A 22,540-nucleotide genomic window follows, 5' to 3' on the forward strand; every position below is an offset into this window, starting at 1 on the left:
AGTCTTACCTTACATCCTTACTGCAGGGAGTACTTCAGTCTTACCTTACTTAGATCCTTACTGCAGGGAATGCTTCAGTCTTACCTTACAACTTTACTAAAGGGAATGCTTCAGTCTTACCTTACATCCTTACTGCAGGGAATCCTTCATTCAGTCTTACCTTACATCCTTACTGCAGGGATTGCTTCAGTCTTACCTTAGATCCTTACTGCAGGGAATGCTTCAGTCTTACCTTACATCCTTACTGCAGGGAGTACTTCAGTCTTACCTTACATCCTTACTGCAGGGAGTACTTCAGTCTTACCTTACATCCTTACTGCAGGGAATGCTTCAGTCTTACCTTAGATCCTTACTGCAGGGAATGCTTCAGTCTTACCTTACATCCTTACTGCAGGGAGTGCTTCAGTCTTACCTGCTTCAGTCTTACCTTACATCCTTACTGCAGGGAATGCTTCAGTCTTACCTTACATCCTTACTGCAGGGAGTACTTCAGTCTTACCTTACATCCTTACTGCAGGGAATGCTTCAGTCTTACCTTACATCCTTACTGCAGGGAGTGCTTCAGTCTTACCTTACATCCTTACTGCAGGGAATGCTTCAGTCTTACCTTACATCCTTACTGCAGGGAATGCTTCAGTCTTACCTTACATCCTTACTGCAGGGAATGCTTCAATCTTACCTTACATCCTTACTGCAGGGAATGCTTCAGTCTTACCTTAGATCCTTACTGCAAGGAGTGCTTCAGTCTTACCTTACATCCTTACTGCAGGGAATGCTTCAGTCTTACCTTACATCCTTACTGCAGGGAATGCTTCAGTCTTACCTTACATCCTTACTGCAGGGAATGCTTCAGTCTTACCTTAGCTCCTTACTGCAGGGAATGCTTCAGTCTCACCTTACATCCTTACTGCAGGGAATGCTTCAGTCTCACCTTACATCCTTACTGCAGGGAATGCTTCAGTCTCACCTTAGCTCCTTACTGCAGGGAATGCTTCAGTCTTACCTTACATCCTTACTGCAGGGAGTAGTTCAGTCTTACCTTACATCCTTACTGCAGGGAATGCTTCAGTCTTACCTTACATCCTTACTGCAGGGAATGCTTCAGTCTTACCTTACATCCTTACTGCAGGGAGTACTTCAGTCTTACCTTAGATCCTTACTGCAGGGAATGCTTCAGTCTTACCTTACATCCTTACTGCAGGGAATGCTTCAGTCTCACCTTACATCCTTACTGCAGGGAATGCTTCAGTCTTACCTTAGCTCCTTACTGCAGGGAATGCTTCAGTCTTACCTTACATCCTTACTGCAGGGAATGCTTCAGTCTTACCTTACATCCTTACTGCAGGGAGTACTTCAGTCTTACCTTAGATCCTTACTGCAGGGAATGCTTCAGTCTTACCTTACATCCTTACTGCAGGGAATGCTTCAGTCTCACCTTACATCCTTACTGCAGGGAATGCTAAATATGCAGCACACTCACTCTACTGACCCAGGCTTGGTTGTCACTAAATATGTAACTAAAATACATTGTGACTTGAAAAAATGTTCATTGTTAAAAGGTAGAATTGTTCTTAGGATTGGCGCTGGGCTTACCTTAAGTAAAGTCTAAGCTCAGAATCTGACCTGTGCTTTTTCAGTAACATGGTGAAAAAATGGGCAGCTTTTAAAATAAGGAACATTTTTGTGCATGTATGGTTTTTTTGGGGGGAGAGGTGACAAGAAGGATCTTATTTATACAGCTAGTTTTAGCTTTTGAATATCACAAAAAGATATAATCAGTGCAGTGTATAATCAGTAAAAGACTCTGGGGGAGGGGGAGAGGTGGGCTCAGGTCCTGTATCCTGATGGCAGAGGAGGACCTAGTGGGGACGGAATTGTGTAGAAAGCCGGGAACTGTTACACTGTACAAATTGTATTTTTACTAGCAACTATGAACCATTAATCCCCAGTAAAGAAATAAAGAAAAATATAATCAGTGTAAAACCATGCGATTTCAATAATGTTGAACCTCCCATTTCCCCTCCTTTTATTTATTAAACCTCATGGTCATTGCTGTGCTATCTTAATAACAGGAAATGATGCTGTTATAATGTCTTTCAGATTTTTTTTTCTCCTATTAGGCACTTAGGTGGACTAAATTGACATTATAAGGTCCAAATCATAATCCTGGTAATTCTTTCCTTTCATATTATAAAGAATGCCCTAATCAGTGTCAGATAGCCTTCAAATTCATCTCATTGTCACATAGAGAAATAGTAAAAAATACCATGGCAGTTTCTCACGGTTGTCTAAAAGAAGCCCAATTTTCATTAAATGGTAAAAGAATGGCATAATACACAGAAGTGTGCTCTGATAGAAAACAGCTGTATTTTTGTAGCACCCGGTTATTTTTTATGTATCTTTGCTCCAACTCATTTCAAACTTAAAGAAAACCAGAGAGCGAACAAATAGGAATTCAAGAACTGGCCGCCTGTTTTTGACCTGTGGGTGAGGCCGTGGCTTACTAATCTTGAAGGAGTCTACAAGAGATCTCAAAACTTCTGAGACACAACTAGTGAAATCCTCAGGGCTGAGTCTTTCTCATGCTGAAAAAAAAAGTTGAAACACAATATTTCTTAATCTAAACCTTGTTGTTGTTTTTGTTTGTTTTTACTTACATATTTATTTTACTTTTGTTTTTTTTCCTTCCTCCTCCAGGGTTATTGCTGGGCTCGGTGCCTGCACCATGAATCCACCGCTCCTGGAGGCCATTTTTTTCCCCCCTTTTGTTGCCCTTGTTGTAGCTTCATTGTGGTTATTATTATTGCCCATGTTGACGCAATTCTTTGTTGGATAGGACAGAGAGACATGGAGAGAGGAGGGGAAGACAGAGAGGGGGAGAGAAAGATAGACACCTGCAGACCTGCTTCACCGCCTGGGAAGCGACTCCCCTGCATGTGGGGATCCGGGGGCTCGAACCAGGATCCTTACGCCGGTCCCTGCGCTTTGCGCCGCATGCGCTTAACCCACTGCGCCACCGCCCGACCCCCTTATTTTACTTTTTATATGAGGAAGAGAGGGGAGAAGGAGAGAGAGAGAGAGAGAGAAGCCAGAGAGAGAGAAAGAGAGAGAGAAGCCAGAACATCATTCTGTGTGTGCAGCACTAGAAATCAAACCGGGGTGATCAGGAAAGCAAGTCCTGCTCTCTACCAGTGAAGGCATTTCCCTGGCCAGGAAGCCTCCTGTTAATCCTATCACCATTCCCCCAACCCCAGCCTCCACCCCATCACAAACCAGTAGGAGAACCCCAGGGTTTTTCCACAGTACAGACACATGCCTCACCCAAGTGAACCCTAACGGTTACTCTGGCAGAGCTCAGCTATGGGAAGCAAAGTTCTCTTTACTAGTGGCTCTTATTTGATTCTCATTTCAAAGAGACTCAATCCATTTTTTATTAATGATCATTTATTTGCTCTAAAGTTGATTTGTAGATGATTTGTTTTTATCAAGTATTGCTTATGCTGTTTCCTTTTTTTAGGGGGAAGATTAATGGTTTCCAGTAAATACAGTTATTGGTACATGTGCAAAGTTTCTCAGTTTTCTGCAAAACACTCGAATCCCCAGCCTAGGCCCTCCTCCACCATCAGCACCAGGACCCGAAAGGCCCCCAGCCCCGAGTTCTTCACTTTGGTGCAACACGCCAAACGCAATCCGAGTCCTGCACTGTGTTTCCCGTTTCTGTTCTTGTTTCTCAACTTCTCTCTGAGTGAGATCATTTCATATTCATCTTTCTCTTTGTTGCTTATCTTACTCAACATGATTCCTTTAAGTTCCATCCAAGAGGAGATGAAAGGGGTGAATTCATCATTTTTGATAGCTGAGTAGTAGTATTCTATTGTGTATATTTATCAACTACTTACCTGTAGGTTGCTTCCAGGTTTTGGCTATTATAAATTGTACTGCTATAAACAAAGGTGTACACAGATCTTTTTGGATGGCTGTGTCTTGGTTCCTTAGGATACTTCCCCAGGAGAGAAATTTCAGGGTCATAGGATAGGTCTATTTCTAGCCTTCTGAGAGTACTCCAGACGGCCCTCCAGAGGGCTTGGGCCAATTTACATTTCCACAGTAATGCAGGAGGGCTCCTTTACCCCCACAACCTCTCCAGCACTTGTTGTTAGTCTCCTACCTGGTGTATGACATTCTCACAGGGGTAAAGTGCTATCTCATTGTTGGCGTTATATGCATTTCTCTAACAGTCAGTGACTTGGAGCATTTTTTCATATATCTATTGGCCTTTGGGATCTCTTCCTTGGTGAATATTCTGCTCTTAGCCTCTTCACTTTTGGATGAGGTCATTTGTTTTTGTTCTTATTGCTGAGTTTGGTGAACTTTTTATATATATATATATATATATATATATATATATATATATATATATATATATATTTTTTTTTTTTTTTTTTTTTTTTTTTTTTTGGTTATTAGCCTTTTGTCTGGTGTATAGCATGTAAAGATTTTCTCCCATTCTGTAAAAAGTCTGTTTGGGTAGTGGTTTCTTTTGTTGTGCAGAAACTTTTCTCTCTCTCTTTTTTTAAAATTTTATTTATTTATTTTATTTATTGCTTCCAAGGTTAGCACAAGGGCTCAGTGTCTGCACTGTGAATCCACTGCTCCTGGAGGCCATTTTTTCCCCTTTGTGGCCCTTGTTTATCATCGTTGTTATTATTGTTGTCATTGCTGCCATTGTTGTTGGATAAGGCAGAGAGAAATCAAGAGAGGAGGGGAAGACAGAGAGGGAGAAAGAAAGATAGACACCTGCAGACCTACTTCACCGCTTGTGAAGATGATAGAGATGACTGTAACAATGGCGAGAGGGGTTTATTCGAGGTCTAGGCCCGTCACGTCTGTTTGGGAATCTCAGGACTCCCCAAATAGGGCCCGAGCTGATGGGGTGGCCTGATAGTGACTAAAGAGTCATCATTAAAGTCTGCCAGTCTCTTGCCCTTATTCAGCTTTTGTAGTCATTGCTTTGATAAGGTGAGCTTTGGAGTGAGTGAGGGAAGTGTAATAGGAAGTAGGTGAGGAGGATATGTAAGTCTTAAGTAGACGCTGTTTCATTAGAAACTTCATACTGACTCACTGCAGACTATTGTGTAGTTTTTACTTTCAGGCATATATTTTGCCCTAATTTATGGATACATGTGAACATATGCCCTATCTCATGGGACCTGGTCTATATCTAGGTTTTGGGACTTTATTAGGAAGTGAACCACCTGAAATGGAATTAGAGAATCCTATGAAAAGAAAGGTCTCACCTGAGAAATGAGGCTGAAGGGTTGACATTCCACGCCTGATGTCTCTGGACACAGTCTGCAGTGAAGCCTGCTGGGGTGGCACTCACTGCATTGATTAGGTTGGGAGCTAATGTCTTTATGACACAAAGCCAGAAAGCAATTTCAAAATGATACACAAAGCGCCAATTATAAATAAAATGACTAGTATATTTCAGTGATGCTTAAAAACGTTTCTGTTTCATTTAGTCCAGGGAGTTGGCTCGGCACATACCTTGTATGCATGAGATTCTAAGCTCTGTATCTGCCACTGTATACTAAGTGCTGTGCTGACTCTCTCTTCCGCTCTTTCTCTTTCTGAATGGAAAAAAAAAAGACCCAGGACTGGTAGGACTGCACATTCATGTGACCCTAGCTCCAAAACATAAAAGTTGGGGGGTGTGGGGGGGGCCAACTCACTTAAAAAAGAGGCAAGGGCCAAAGAGATTACCCAGTAGAGTGTGTGCCCTGTAATGCACATGGCCGGTTTGAGCCCTGCCACCCTATGGCAGTTGCTGTGGCAACAGGAAGCTCCAGTACGACAGGCCCACAAAATAGAAATTCTGTTATCCCTTTTCTGGTATTTATCAGAAAAAACAATAAAAAGATATGTATGTGTATGTCTTTTGCAGCACTTTTTACAAAACCCGACAACAGGGAACAATTTTAAGTGCCTATGGATAAGTGGGTAGAGAAAACCGATGGAGTACTGCTCCCTGTAAAGCCTGTCATTCCCACCTTCGACAGAGCTAGAAGGTCTAGTGACATGAGGCAGACACAGATAAGCACATGTGATTTCACTTGTTTGTGACACATAGAGAAAACAAACAGGTGGATTGAAAGTGTAGACCAAACGCCCAGTCAGTGTTTACCAGAAAGGCAGTGGGAAGCAGGGTGAACAAATCAGGGAAAAGAGTTTAATTATATTTTGTAAAATAGAACTAGAATTTTAGCGTTGAGCTTTGTGTAGTGTATGCCAAAGCTGATTTTTAGTGATATGCTCCCGAAAGGTAGGTAGTACTGTAACGCAGTGTGATTTTTTTAAAGCAGGGCATTTCCCGAACAGTTCTTTAGATGAGATCGTCGGACTAGTAGTATCTGTTCCACCTAGGAACCACAGAGCTTTTGCACCAGAGGCTCTTGAGTTGGGACATTGCAATTCTGATAAATTCTTGGTGTGATTCAGATGCTAAATGCTGGTAGCCAATGTATTGAACTCACGACAGGTGACTTGATTGATACTCACTGTCAGTCAGACAACCCGAACTGCCCCTGCGGCTCCAGACAGACTATGACCCACATAGTCAACGACTGCCACCTCTCCAGATTCAAAGGAGGTCTCGAAACTTTACATCAGGCTCAACCTGACGCTGTTGACTGGCTACGGAAGAAGGGCAAACGCTAGAAGAAGAAGTCAGACAAGCAGGGAGATAGCTCAGTGGTAGAGCGCACAAATTGTACGCGTGGCTGCAGGTTCAGTCCCTAGCACCACATAAGGCAATACACATTTCTGCGTGAAGACAGATCCGTCTTTTTAAAGGAAATGTAAGTTAAAGCAATGAGTTGTTTGTTGGTTTTTTTTTTTGCCCGTAAGATTTCTTAAGATGGGGGTCGGGTGGTAGTGCAGCAGGTTAAGCGCACAAAGCACAAGGACCCGCATAAAGATCCCAGTTTGAGCCCCTGGCCACCCACCTGCAGGGGGGTCACTTCACAGGCAGTGAAGCAGGTCTGCAGGTGTTTTATCTTTTTTTTTTTTTAATATTTATTTATTTATCCCCTTTTTGTTGCCCCCTTTTTTTTTTTTAACTGTTGTTGTAGTTGTTGTTGTTATTGATGTCATCGTTGTTGGGTAGAACAGAGAGAAGTGGAGAGAGGAGGGAAAGACAGAGAGGGGGAGAGAAAGACAGACACCTGCAGACCTGCTTCACCGCTTGTGAAGTGACCCCCCTGCAGGTGGGGAGTCGGGGGCTCGAGCCGGGAGTCCGTCCTTGTGCTTTGCGCCACATGCGCTTATCCTGCTGCACTACTGCCTGACTCCCCAAGTGTCTTATCTTTCTCTCCCCTCCCTGTCTCTCCTCCTCTCTCAATTTCTCTCTGCCCTATCCAACAATGACAGTGATGAAAGAGTAATAATAACCACAACAATGATAAAACAGCAAGAGCAATAAAAGGGGGAAAAATAGCCTCCAGGAGCAGTGGATTGGTGGTGTAGGCACCAAGTCCCAGCAATAACCCTGGAGGCAAAAAAAAAAAAAAAAAAGAGTTCTTTAGATTTAAATCTTAGGGCTGGGGAGACAGTGTAATGGCTATTATGAAAAAGTCTTTCAAGCCTGAGGTACCAAAAGTCCCAGGTTCAATCTCCAGCACCACCATAAACCAAAGCTGAGCAGTGCTCTGGTGAGAGCAAGGAAGGAAGGGAGGGAGGGTAAAGGAGAAAAAGAAAAAGAAAAGAGACCAGTCAGTGGCGCACCTTGTTCAGTGAACACACTACAGTGTGCAAGGACCCAGGTTCAAACCCCCGGTCTCCACCTGCAGGGGGAAAGCTTCACAAAGCTTCACGAGTGGTGAAGCAGCTGCAGGTCTCTCTCTGTCTCTCTCTCTCTCTCCTCTCTCTCTTTGCCTCTTGGTCTCCTACTCCCTTCTCAGTTTCTCTCTTTCTCTACCCAATAAATAAATAAAATTAAGAAAAAGAAGAAAAATAAAGATTTAAATCTTAAATTTAGGGGCCGGGTGGTGGCGCACCTGGTTGAGCACACATTTCAATGCATGAAGACCTGGGTTCAAGCCCCCAGTCCCCACCTGCAGGGGGAAAGCTGTGAGTGGAGAAGCAGGGCTACAGGTGTCTCTCTCTCTCCCTACCCCTATCTCCTCCTTACCTCTCGATTTCTGGCTGTCTCCATCCAATAAGTAAATAAAAGATTTTTTATATCTTAAATTTGAATAAGGATGTAAAGAAATTGTAATATTGATGGAAAAGTAAAACAGTTTAACAGTTGGTGGGGAATGATTTTAAAATACTCAATAAAGTTAAGGTATCTTTACTTTATGATTAATTATTTCTACTTCTGGGTACATATCATAGCCAAAAAAAAAAAAGTCTCACACAAAGACAGAAATCACCACAATAAGAATCTTTGAAGATTTTACATATTTACTAATGAGAAAGATGGGAGAGAGTCAGAGAAGCAGACGTCACTCTGGTGCACGTGCTGCCAGGGATTGAGCGCAGGACCTCATGCTTGAGAGTCCAGTGCCTTATCCACTGCGCCGCCTCCCGGACCACACAATGAGAATTTTCATTGTAGTACCACTGCCTGAAATAGTGGAATTTTATAACTAATTGTCAGCAGACAGATAAACAGATGGTTTTAATCCATGTAGCAGTTTTAAAAGCTTCCAGAGAAAAGTTAAGGTAATTAAATCAAAAGAAAATGTTTCTCAGCTGTCAAGTCATGCTTTTTGTAACACTGTAGTTGGTGTGACAGTGTGATGATACTCACTGAAATGAGTCAGGAAGTGAAAGGCTGCCCTTGCTGGCTTCACATATATGTGGAATATAAATAACCAAAGCAAACTAGCAGAGCACAGCAGAAATAACTCTTTGCCTCTTGTAAAAGGCATATGGTCACCAAAAAGAATGGGGAAGAAAGGTGGGGAGGATGGGAGAGGTTTTCGGTTTTGTCATTTTGGTTTTTGCCTTCAGGGTTATCACTGGGGCTCCTGGAGGCCGTTTTGCTATTTTTTTGTTACTCTTGTTGTTGGATAGAACAGAGAGAAATCAAGACGGGGAGAGACAGAGAGAGAGAGAGGAAGACAGACACCTGGGGCAGGGATAGATAGGGTAATGTTTACGCAAGAGACTCTCATGCCTGAGGCTCCGAAGTCCCAGGTTCAATCCCCTGCACCACCATAAGCCAGAGCTGAGCAGTCTTCTGGTGTTGCTCTGTGTCTTTCTCTCTCTGCATCTCTCTCAAAAATAAAAATAAATGAATAAATAAATAAATAAAATACTTTTAAAAAGAAGAAGAAAGATAAGACACCTGCATACCTGCTTCACTGCTTGTGAAGTGACCCTCCTTCAGGTGGGGAGCCGGGGGCTTGAACCAGGATCCTTGCACCTGTCCTTATGCTTTACCCCATGTGCGCTTAACCCGCTGCTCTACCACCTGAGAGGGGTCATTTTGATAGTACATAGCACTGGAATTTTGGTGGTGGTTACAGTGCATCTGATTCATGTATAAAGGGTGAGTCTGTATTCCTGAAATTTGACAGTATTCTAAGCCAGTGGTAAGTCAGTAACATTTGCTTTGTAAAATAAACAGTGAAAGATAAAATTTGAAAAAAAAAAAATCGCAGCTGCCACAGGGGCGCCTCACTAGATAGGGCGCGTGCCGTGCCCTGACCGCGGCTCTGATTCAAACCCTGGCATCGTGTAGGAGCGCCGTAGTGCCGAGGGAGGCTCTGGTGCTACGGTACCTTTCCTTCTTTATCTGAATGGAAAAGCAGCCCAGGATTGATGAAATCACACAGGTGCAGGTCCTCAACTTCGCAAAGGAGGATTATAGAAGCAAACGTGACAAAAAGTGAGCATCTTTGAAGTGTGCTCAGTGATACCTGTTACCTGTTTTCTCTGCTTCATTTGAAATGCACTGTAGTATGTAACATAAAATATAATTGAGATAGTGAGCAAGTGACAGAGTGCCCAGCTGACTCCCTTAGCTTTCAGGATTCATCTTCAGAGGTTGATTGGGTTTGACAAAGCAATATCTGCAGTCTAGTTGAGGGGGAAGGACTTAACTAGACACAAATACATTTTTTAGAACTATCTATAGTAAATACTAATTGAGTAAATTGTCCTGAATAATTGGTGTGGCCCAAAATGAAAGGCATACTAAAAGGAACATGTATATAAAACTTGAAAACCAGAGTATCACGTCGTATGTGATGCGAGGGATCGAACTCAAGACCTCATGCTTGAGAGTCTAGCACCTTAGCTACTGCACCACCTCTTGGGCCACTAAGGTTGAATTTTAACTTTTTTTTTTTTTACCCCCAAGTAAAAGTTAAATGGAAGAGTACAAGAAAACTTTATACCCCAAATTGTTGATTCTCAACCTTTTTTTTATCCTATGCTAAGACACGTACATCTTACGTTCTTGGTTAATGTGATTTTAAAGTTAAAAATTTAATTCTTATTCTAAAGCCAAATGAATGAGAGCTTTTGTGATTATACAGAAGAGCCATTTTTACCTTCCTGTGTAGCTAGAATGTGATCTCAGTGCTCAGGACGGGCCTTTCTGCTAGAGTACCAGCGACTGGGCCACGCCGACTTACCTCATTCACATGGCTAGTGCAGCCCAAATCACCGGCCCCGCTCCCCTGGATCCTTTGGGAATCCACCACAGAAGCGCTTGGCCTGCTTTATTCTCTAACAGTGGGAAACAGATAGAAGTGGCACATTGATGTTCGGTGGTGTTGAGTGAGACATGGGATACTTCACAGGCTCTGACTGCATGGCCATGAACCAACCACAAAGGAGGCTGGGAAGTGAAGTGAGTAGACAGTATGTTTAACAAGCACCCTCTCTGTCCAAATTCTTGTCATCATTTTGCAGGGCAGAGAAGGAAGTAGCTGCGTACTAGCAGTTCCACATGTGAACATCCTGTTTTAGTCAAAGCTTTATACAGGAAGCCTTTGGGTAGGAGGATTAGAGTACCAAGCTCACCTTGAACCTCCAAAAGTAACTTGGTTTTGCATATCATGTATTAGAACATTATTCCCCCAGACCATATGATATTGTAGAGATGTTGAATCATACTGTCACTTCTCTGTCCTATTGATAAAAGGATCAAATCTTTTGCAGTATTGAATCTGTAGTTTTGCTTTGTTTTCATAGCCCAAAATCCAGAGCAGTTTCATAAATATGTTACTTCAGAAGTAAGTGGGAAGAGACCACAAAAGTTCTGTTCTTACTTGAGAGTAAGAAGTGCAGATTTTTACCAGAACTGTCCAAGGCAGGTTTCTGGAGTGACTTTGAGATCTAAAGCAAACTTAGTTCAAAGATTGGTTGTTTTCTTACAAATACAAAAATGTGTGTGTGCGAGGTCTTTTTAAGTTCTCAGGGGAAAAAAAAATTCACTATATTGATTATAAATAGAAAATTGTCACCTTAGCTTATTCAACTGACTAAATAATCTCTGATGTTTCCCCTCCAAAGTAGGAACTATTTTCATTAGCCTTACTTTTAGAACGTATCAGCTGAAAATACAGGAAGACATTTAAGCTCAGTGAATAGGAATGCTGGCTATTTGTCATGTGAAGTTTTATGAATTCCTTGTCTTCTCTATTCTAAAATTTCTTCTTTTTTCTTATCACTAGTTTGTGTAAAATTTGAAAACAAGATAGAATTCTGGGTTTCTTCTAATAGTATGAAGTTTTTTTTCTTCCTAGTCACCAAAAATGTTCCCTATTTCAATTTTTCAGACTTTTACCATAATGATACTTATACCTGTTTTATTTGTGACACTCTACTTTGAATTTAATATGGTAAGAACTGTTGGCATTAAGTAAGTGGTGTTAATGATACTTAACAAAATAAATTTTAGAAGCTATTTAAGAGAAAGTAGAAAAAGAGTGGCGGCTAGGAAACCAGTTGGTTAGACATTTTAGTGTGTTTCAGATCATAAGTTACTTGGGGGCAAGAGATGGTCATTGTATGTTTCCATTCTTTGCATAGATCATGACACACACTACTAGCTCATACTTAAGTTGTTTGAAGAACTTGGCAGGAAAAATTATTAATGAATGAATAAATTAAATGAATGATGAATTCTCCTCTAGTGTTGAAAGGAAAATAGCTTTAAAAAACCTAGACTCAGATGGTAGCAGTGGGAAAAAAAAAAGACACTGGCAAATCATGGGAAATGAATCGAAAAGACTGATCATAGCCGAGTGTGTCCGGAGAAGCAAGTTCATGCAGACTCCAGACTGATGCCGGAGAAAGGGAAGGTTTTTAGGTAGTAGTTGAGGAGTGAGATATCTACATATTGTACTTCGTTTCTCTGAAAGAGGGACTAGACAGGATATTGATGGTAACTGCTAGGTATCGGCTTGAGGAATAACTGGGAAATACTCTCTAAACAGCGGATTAAAAAGTGGGGTCTGCCTGGGTGCATGCTCCCAGAGGGATAGAGAGTGGGAAAGCTGTCAGGGGAGGGGGTGGGATATGGAGATTGGGTGGTGGGAATTGTGTGAAGTTGTACCCCTTCTACCCTATGGTTTTATTAATTTATCCTTTCTTAAATAAAAAATAAATTAAAAAAAAGTGGGGTCTGGAAAGTTATTTGCATTTAATTGGTAAATCATATGGTGGCTGGGAAATGTGGTTGAATCCTAAGTTTGAATTATTTTGTGGATGAATTCTGGTGAGATGAAGAGTAAATTGAGTTAGATATTTTAACCTTGTTTATAAAATTAGATCAGTGTTTATTTAAGCTATGCTGTCATATCATATGTTATCTAAGAATGAATCTGCCATCGGGAATGCCTGTTATCTGTTCAGATTTTTCCATTACGAGGGCATTTTGCTTGAGTTTGACTACCAAAGTCTTACTATTAGTCTGTTTAGTATAAGTGTGGCAAACTTTAAAGCTAGTCAGTGGCAAACTTAACTGAGAAAGAAGACCAGACTATACAGTTGTCTGTATAGCAGGGATTGTTTAAAAGGGACATTATAAATAAAATGACATTGTTGCCTGTCAGTAGTAAGAATCTCATAGGTAGATTCTCCAAATAGCAGTCACTGTTGGAAGTCAAAGAACAATATGTCTGCATAGTAGGAAAGGGTTGTTGGTTGTACCTCCGGTGTTTTTGAGCCTCAGTTCACCCTCATTTCTATTCACTGGTGACAGTAGCAACATCAGTCAGGTGTTCTGGGTATTGAAGAATGAGAAAAGAATCCTACATGCGGAGCTGGTGGGGAGCTCAGCCGGCTGCACATGCACATGCACATGCACATGCACGGCACCGGTGCATGCACTCGGCTTCAACCCCCGCTCCCTGCCTGCAGGGAGGAAGCTTCGTGAGCAGTAAAGTAGTGCTACAGGTGTCTCCCTCTCCTCTCTGCATTTCTCTGTCTCTATCCAATAGTAAATATATATTAAAAATGATCCTAGAATTTACCCCATCTTGTAAGGGAAATGGCAGGACACTGAAGCCTCAAACCTGGTCAAGCTAAGACAAGTTCACAATCCCTGCAGTGCAGCCAAGCTCTTTTCCTGTCCCGGTGTGGAAGCCTCCTTCCTCCCCACCCCCAACAGAAAGAACTTTGCTCGTTCCTGGCAGCTGGTGGAGCAAGGATTTAACCTGGATCCTCAGGCAGGCAGCTCTGTGCTCTAGTCAGCCAGGATATCTCCCCACTCTTTCCTTTCATTGTGATTAAAAACAAACAAAAACTCCTTGTATCGAATCATTTATATATCTGATTTTTTATACATATAATATAGTGATTCATAGGAAAGTGTCATTTTCTCTTATGAACTATTTTTTAATACAATAAACCTGTCACTTATTTTTACTGATGAGAAAACGTCTCTTGGAGGACCAGGTGATGATAGTTACTATTTTCAACCTAGACAGTCCTTTTTTCAGTTGGCAAATTTTATTGAGGGAGAAGCAATTGTATTTATAAATGGTCTCTCTCTCTCTCTCTCTCTCTCTCCCTCCCTCTTTCTTTCTCCCTCTCTCTTTTTCCCTCTTTTTTTAAATCCTTGGTAACCAGCAAGAAGTTGAGAAGTTTACAGACCTAGAGAAACTCTACCTCTACCTTCAGCTGCCTTCTGGTCTCAGCAATGCAGAGAAAAGGTACACCTGTTCTTGTCTTCGCTTAATCAGTGTCTGCACTGTCCCCAGGATGCTCGCGTGGTGTGGTTCTTATTGTTTACAGCACATCTGGACTCTATGCAGTGTGAGGAGTTGTAAAATCTAACCCAAACCAAAGAATAAACAGATATGTATTGTGCAAAAGTTCATTAGGCACTTACTGTCGGGTTGCAGAACACAAAATGTGAAATAGAAGCGGAGAAGTGAAATGACCTATGTGGAACATGAGTTAATAAAAAGTAATGTCAAGGGAGTCGGGTGGTAGCGCAGTGGGTTAAGCGCACGTGGCGCAAAGCGCAAGGACCGGCTGAAGGGTCCCGGTTCGAGCCCCCGGCTCCCCACCTGCAGGGGAGTCGCTTCATATACATTATTTTTAACACCGTGTTAATTAAAACATTATGCCAAAACATGAAATGAAAATTGTGTCACTGTTACCTTTGGTCCAAAAGTCATAACTATTTAACCATTTTGTGTCCTAAAAACTTGATCAGTATCTTCTTTGGAATGAAATACATTGCTATAGTTTTCTGAGATGAATGTCTGAATCCTTAGAGGAGCTTCAGTGTCCAGTTCATGGAATTAGTTTGTAAGTAACACTAGTATATATTTTCAAGCTTGTGATTTGGGACCTAAAAGGTGGCTCAGTGGTTGGAACACTTCACTGCCCAAACAGGAAGTCTGCAGTGAGGCCTTTCCCTGCTGGCTCAGACTCTGGGTGTGGTGCCCGGCACCACATGGGAGCCCACGGACAGCACCAGTGGAGGTGCAGGGATGATGGAGCAGTGCCTTGGCATCTCTTTGTCTCCAGCTCCTCACACCTCCATTTATCTGTCAGTCTCTGAAGAAAGACAGAATTTGTAAAGAAACTTTGGACCAGGCGATGCTCTGGTATAGTGCAGATATAAAAACTGACAGACACCACAAACGCAAACCAAAGCAAACACACCTTGTGGTGTCTAGTGGAGGTGCTGATCCAAAAGGGGCAGTTACAGGGACAACTGAATGGGGAGTGTGTCCTCTCAGGGCCATCCTGCCGTGAGTTCTGCTCTAGGGTTTAGTGTGTGCTACAAGATCTAGGGCAGTTACTTGAATGCTAATGAGCAAATAGAAAATAAACGACGGGAATCGGGCGGTAGCGCAGCGGGTTAAGCACAGGGACCAGCTCAAGGATCCCAGTTCGAGCCCCCGGCTTCCCACCTGCAGGGGAGTCGCTTCCCAGGTGGTGAAGCAGGTCTGCAGGTGTCTGTCTTTCTCTCCCCCTCTCTGTCTTCCCCATCTCTCTCCATTTCTCTCTGCCTTATCTAACAGTGATGACATCGATAACTAAAACAACAATAAAAAACAAGGGCAATAAAAGGGAAATAAATAAATATAAAAAAAAAAGAAATGACTTTTTCTGTTACTTTTATTTTGAAAGATTTGGGGGCCGGCTGTGGCACACTTGGTTAAGCGCACACACTGCAGTGCACAAAGGCCGGGGTTCGAGCCCCTGGTCCCCACCTGCAGGGGGGAATCTTCACAAGTGGTGAAGCAGGGCTGCAGGTGTCTCTGTCCCCCTCCCTGTCTATCCCCCTCCCCTCTCAATTTCTCTCTGTCTCTATCCAATAATAAATAAATATATTTTTAAAATGAAGAAAGAAAGATTTGGGGTTGGTAAGTCTAAGCAGATGAACAAATGAGCAGACACCCACTTAGAGAGTTTTTGGCCAGACACACACCTCATGCTGGCAGTGCTCTGTGTGAGAGGCCGGGGGAGGGATGAGCGACTTTAGTTTCCGTGTAACTCCTGAGCAGCTTCAGTGAACAGCGGCCACAGGAAACGACCCAGGCGCAGTGGACAATGTGCATGTAAATAACTGGCCGTCTACCGCACCTTCTAAGCTTGCTTTGGTGTATGTTTACACGCAGTTCTTTCGTGGACCATTTAGGTCTTAGCAAAGATAATGTCAACAAATAGCTGTCTGATTCAGCTAACAATATGCTTTTATTTCACGGCTAGTGATCAGAATGCCATGTCATCTAGTCGGGCACAGCAAATGCATGCCTTTTCCTGGATTCGAAACACGCTGGAGGAACATCCTGAGACTTCACTGCCCAAACAGGAAGTCTATGATGAGTACAAGTAAGTATCATATTCACATGTCAAGCATACCGATGTGTTTCAGAAGCTTAAATGCAGTACTCACACACCGTGATTTGTCTTATCATTGCTGAGTGGGGGCTTAACTTAGAAATTTCTCGTCTAAGCTTCTCTGGTAGCATATGCAATAAAGGACAGAATTATGGGGGTGGGGAACAGAAAGAAGAGGATTTCTCTAGTATACTCTGGATGGTAGAAATGATGTTTAAGGATTCTTAAAGATGTCAGGAAGGTGTAACTGGGGTTAGACAGACCATGGAAGATAAGTTCAATTGATCCTTACATAGAAACTAAATATTATTGGGGTGGGGGGTAGGGGTAGATAGCATAATGGTTATGCAAAGAGACTCTCATGCCTGAGGCTCCAAAAGCCTCAGGTTCAGTTCCCCACACCACCATAAGCCAGAGCTGAGCAGTGCTCTGGTAAGAAAGAACGTAGATACCATTCTGTGCTTGGATGTTTAAAGACCTTTTTTTTTTAAATTTTTTTATTTAAGAAAGGATTAATTAACAAAACCATAGGGTAGGAGGGGTACAATTCCACACAATTCCCACCACCCTATCTCCATATCCCACCCCCTCCCCTGATAGCTTTCCCATTCTCTATCCCTCTGGGAGCATGGACCCAGGGTCATTGTGGGTTGCAGAAGGTAGAAGGTCTGGCTTCTGTAATTGCTTCCCCGCTGAACATGGACATTGACTGGTCGGTCCATACTCCCAGTCTGCCTCTCTCTTTCCCTAGTAGGGTGGGTCTCTGGGGAAGCAGAGCTCCAGGACACATTGTTGGGGTCTTCAGTCTAGGGAAGCCTGGCCGGCATCCTGATGACATCTGGAACCTGGTGACTGAAAAGAGAGTTAACATGCGAAGCCAAACAAATTGTTGAGCAATCATGGGCCCGAAGCTTGGAATAGTGGAGAGGAAGTGTTAGGAGGATACTCACTGCAAACTCTAGTGTACTTCTGCTTTCAGGTATATATTTTGCAGTAGTTTACGGATACGTGTGAGCATACGCTCTCTCTCACAGAAACTGGTGTATATCTAGGTATGGGACTTTGTTAGAAAGTGAACCACCTGAGATGAAATTAGAGTGTACTATAAAAGGAAAGGTCTCACCCGAGTAATGAAGCTGAAGGGTTGTCATTCCACACGTGAAGTCTCTGGACACAGTCTGAGGTGAAACATGTTGTTGAGGTGGCACTCGTGTTGGTGAAGACCTTTTCTATGAATCCGAAGCATTCTGATCCCTGTTACAGGCCTATGCTGCATATGCCATGTGCGTGAGCCATGTGCGCGAGCCAGACTCATGCACAGCATTGAAGGGAGCTTCGGTGCTGTGCTCTCTCCCTCCCTCCCTTCCTTCTCTCCACCCCTCCTTTCTTTTTCTTTTTTTATGTATTTATTATTTAAAAACTTTACGGGATAGAGAGAATTTTAGACAGGGCGGGGAGGAGAGAATAAGAAGCACCTGCAGCCCTGCGTCACCTCTCAGGAAGCGTCTCCCACTCCACCTCCATCCCCTCTTCTCCACAGCTTGGGACCAAGGGCTTGAACCTGGGTCCTTGAGCAAGGTAATGTTTGTCTTCAGCTAGTTATGCCACAGCTCGGCTAAAAAGTGTTTCTAGACTGTTGTGAATTACTTATGAGCAAGGCAGTGCAGTGACTTAAGTAATTTTGATTATGTAAGTAAGTTACTGAAACATAGAAAACAAAAATAGCGAGGCTAATGAGCCTTCTGGATAGAAACTAATAGGTTCTAAATCTTCTTTAACATTTTTATAACTGAGCTGGAAGAGGAAATTTGTTAAAGAAACCTCAGATTTTCTGGGCATTGAAATGTCACACCAACCAGCATTAATGTATTGTATTCGTACACTTTGGAAGAGGCATATCAAGTAAGGGTGTAAGTATAAGAGGATGCAAAGGGACTACACTAATTGAGAGAATTATTGGTGTCTAGACAGATGATTTTCCCTCATTCAGAATGCTGAAGGATAGATCATATATTGGGGCTGCCAATAGTCCAGAGAAAACGATTTTAAGTGATCATAGGAACAGAGTTAAACCAAAATGCTGTGAATTTTTTCTTTAGGAAAATGAAGCTAATAGTATATGTGATTCAGTTCTGTAAAAATCATTCTTGAGGCCAGGTGGTGACACATATCACCATGCACAAGGACCCAGGTCCAAGCCCCTGCTCCCCACCTACAGGTGGAAGCTTCATGAGCAGCGAGCGAAGCTGGTCTGAAAGTGTCTATCTTTCTCTCTCCCTATTTTCCACTCCCCTCTCAATTTATCTCTGTCCCATCAAATAATCTACAGCAGTCTGTTGAATATCTACTATGTGTTTATATAAAAAGTGAGCATACATTATTTGCTCAATTGCATTTAGTAAAATAAGAGATAAGCGCAAGGACCGGCGTAAGGATCCCGGTTCCATCCCCCGGCTCTCCACCTGCAGGGGAGTCGCTTCACAGGTAGTGAAGCAGGTCTGCGGGTGTCTATATCTTTTTCTCTCCCCCTCTCTGTCTTCCCCATCTCTCTCCATTTCTCTCTGTTTTATCCAACAATGACAGCAGTGACAACAACAATAATAACAACACTGATAAACAACAAGGGCTACAAAAGGGAAAAAAATGGCCTCCAGGAGCAGTGGATTCACAGTGCAGGCACCGAGCCCCAGCGATAGCCATGGAGGAAAAAAAAAAAAAAAAAAAAACACACAATCAGCCAGTGAAGTACACAGAAGCCATTTTGAATTTACTAAATGGTTTTTACTGTCAGGTAAATGTGTATGGTATGTAAATGTTAATGTGGGCCTGGGGAAAGTGAAATAATGCACGTGCGTGACCTGGGCACTGTGCGGAAGAGAAACCAGCAGAAAGAAAGAGCAGAGTGTTTGTGGAGCATGACTCGGACCTGTTAGAGCAGGCCGTATATCCCTAAGTCTCTTCCACTGAACAAATTATAGTTTTCTACAATGTTTTCTGAATTTTCCCATTAAATCATTTTATAGAGATGCCACAGATCTTTGGTTATATGTTTTATTTTTGTTTGTTTCACTAAACAATGTTAAATGTTTTTCCTAGACAAGAGAATCAAAACATTGCAACATTGGGAGGTGGGTGAAAGTTTTCAACAATTTAAAGTTCAGTAAAGAGTAATATGGGTTGAAAAAAAGTGATTTAGAATAGTGTTTCAAAAAGAAATGTAGTAATAAGGGAAACTTTTTAAGATAGCAGGACTAGGGAAGAAGTAATTGGTTTTATTCTAAGAAATAATTGTGCTCACGATCATAACTTTATAACTGACTTCAGTTCAGGTAGCATTTCTCTAAACATTTGCTTTGTTCATTGTTATATTTCTCATCCTGTTTGCACATAGTAAGCAGTAATTTAATATTAAGAGTGGTTAAACAGTAATTGGAGGGCATGAAGGGTCTGCAGGCTGGCAGGGCACTGTACTGGTTTATCGTATGCCAGGCCTTAGGCTCCAGCACCAGAGGGTAGCTCTGTGAAGGCACGAAAGGAGCTTCATAGACAGTGGAACAGTGCAGGGGGGGTCTCTTCTCTCGCTGTCTCTCTAAGTTAAAAAATAAAATGGGCCAAGGAGATACTCAGTGGTATCTTATATACATAAGAATAAAAATTTGTTCCCAGTCACCATATTTTTAAAAAAGAATATACTCCAATAATATAACAGTGATAATTTTTTTGGAAAAGACTTCCAAAATCTTCTGGTTATCTCTAGTCTCGCTCATATGGATTAACTGACTCTCCCAGTGTGACAAATCTAGTTAGTGCATATCTTAGGCTAGAACTCCAAATTCCATGATTAAGTAATCAGAGGTAAGAAGGCACACTTTTGTTGAATGATAACAAATGGAGCGAGTATCAAGTTGGGCAAATAGTCAAGAGAAAGCTAAGACTTCCACTTGGGGTGACTTAGCTGCTTGCTCAAAAGATGAATCAGTCTGCACATGGGACATATGCTTACAAGTGAGTGTCATCACAGCACAGTGACTTACTAGCAGCCTGGCATATGCTGTGAAGAAAGCTTGTTTGTGTTCTCACAGCAAACAGCAGATGGGAGCTCCAGGTTACTCTCATTTGATCAGAACTTGCTCAGTGGGTTTTCAAGCTTGAGAGATACAGAACATGTAGAAGAGAAATCAGTGAAAGCACTATGAAATAGCTAGTTAAAATGATTGACTATGTTCTAAAGAAGGCAAAACAGAGATAGAGCTGTGTTTTTCACGAAGACTCACAAAAGGTCGTATTTTAGTTAGACTTTAATATCACTTCTTGTCAGTTAAGACATTTAGAGAAATGTCCTTTCCTAGGGGCCTTTTATTGTTGTTGGATTTTTTTTGTTGTTGTTTTCTGTCTATGATATTTGATAGGACAGTGAGAACTTGAGGGGAGAGGAGCGAGAAAGCTAGACGGACACCTAGGTCCTTGGTAATACCAGCGCTGAAACGCGTGCACCAGAGCCCAACCTCCCTCCTAGGGGCTTGGTAAAGGAGTTGTTTTCCTGTTTAAATTGCCTTAATGAGGTTTTCTGAATATAAATTAGCACAGAATGGCCAGTCTTAAATTGTGTTCTAAATTTTAACTGAGTGGTCCGGGAGGTGGCGCAGTGGATAAAATGTTGGTCTCTCAGTGGGTTAAGCACAGGTGGCGCTAAGCACAAGGACCCGCGTAAGGACCCTGGTTCAAGCCCCGGCTCCCCACCTGCAGAGGTGTCGCTTCACAAGCGGTGAAACAGGTCTGCAGGTGTCTTTCTCTCCCTCTCTCTGTCTTCCCCTCCCCTCTCCATTTCTCTCTGTCCTATTCAACAACGACGACAACCATAATAACTACAACAATAAAGCAACAAGGGCAACAAAAGGGAATAAATAAATAAAAATAAATATTAAAAAAAAAATGTTGGTCTCACAAGCATGAGGTCCTGAGTTCAGTCCCCGGCAGCACATGTAACAGAGTGATGTCTGGTTCTTTCTCTCTCTTTCTCCTCCCTCTCCTGTATCTCTCATTAATAAATAAAATATTAAAAATAAATAAATACATTTTAACTGAAATATTAGTATAAAACCTGCCTTGTATACCTTCATGCTAAGCTATCCTTATTGAGTATTTACCCTTGTATAAGCTGACTGCAGTGATGTTTAGATATTTTTGTATGAAAAGTCCTTTAATAATAATTGAAACCAAAACTATTTGAGAATGAAAAAGATGTAATCTAGGACAGGATTGACTTCTTATAACATATTTTCATGCTAAATTAAGACTAATAAAATCAAAAAACCTTCAAGGGGTTTCTGCATGCAGGCAGACAGTCTGATGTGCAAACAAACCGTTGTGAGCTTTAGCATTTGCTGAGGCTTTTACCATGTGTGCAGGAACGTGATCTTTAGTGGTTTCGTTGTTGGGGTTTGTTTGTTTTCCTCCAGGGTTATCACTAGGGCTCAGCCTGCACTATGAATCCACTGCTCCTGAAGGCCATTTTTTCCCATTTTTTTGTTGCCCTTGTTGTTGTTGTTATTGTTCCCACTGCTGCTGATGTTGGACGGGACAGAGAGAAATGGAGAGAGGAGGGGAAGACAGGGGGAGAGAAAGACAGACACCTGCAGACCTGCTTCACCATCCCACCGCCGGTGCAGAGCTGGGGGCTCGAACCCAGATTCTTGTGCCCATCCATCAACCTGCTGCACAGCTCTCGTTTCCTGTTAGTGTGTTTCTATGTTATTTTTCCAACTATACAATAATATGGGCCAAGAATGTAGCTCAGTGCTTGAGCACAGACTTCTTACATACGGAATCTGGCTCCTTTCGATTGCCTCTAATGTCTTCTTTCATGTAAATATATTAGTTGTTGTTTAAACAAGTTCAGCCCCACTGTTTCCATAATTCTTGAGTAGAGGAACACTGCAGTGAACATTGCTAACTATATAACGTAGTATAGATTATTGAAATTGCTGAGTTGTAAACCTATATAAAGATACTTGGCTTATTAAAATGTAAAATGTGGGGGAACTGGTGGTGGCACACCCAGTAGAGTGTGCCCATCACCATGTGTAAGGACCCAGGTTCAAGCCTCCAAGTTCACCTTCAGGGGTAAAGCAGTACTTGTAGATGTCTCTCTCCCTCTCTGTCCCCTTCCCAACATTTCTGTCTCAGGCAAGAAAAAAGAAAAGAAAAAAATGACCAC

At 42.2% G+C, this 22,540-nt stretch overlaps 1 protein-coding gene across 1 annotated transcript in view; it reads left to right on the forward strand.

The window, feature by feature from the left end:
• The window catches only part of RFX7 (regulatory factor X7), a 79,859-nt gene that overhangs the window by 40,705 nt on the left and 16,614 nt on the right, over window positions 1-22,540 (forward strand). Inside the window, exons 3-4 of the mRNA XM_060178199.1 lie at window positions 14,092-14,174; window positions 16,192-16,314. Coding sequence (XP_060034182.1) covers window positions 14,092-14,174; window positions 16,192-16,314 — 206 coding nt within the window. The remainder of the gene's footprint in view (window positions 1-14,091; window positions 14,175-16,191; window positions 16,315-22,540) is intronic.

The sequence above is a fragment of the Erinaceus europaeus genome, chromosome 18, assembly GCF_950295315.1.
Source record: "Erinaceus europaeus chromosome 18, mEriEur2.1, whole genome shotgun sequence".
Taxonomy (NCBI): Eukaryota; Metazoa; Chordata; class Mammalia; order Eulipotyphla; family Erinaceidae; genus Erinaceus; species Erinaceus europaeus.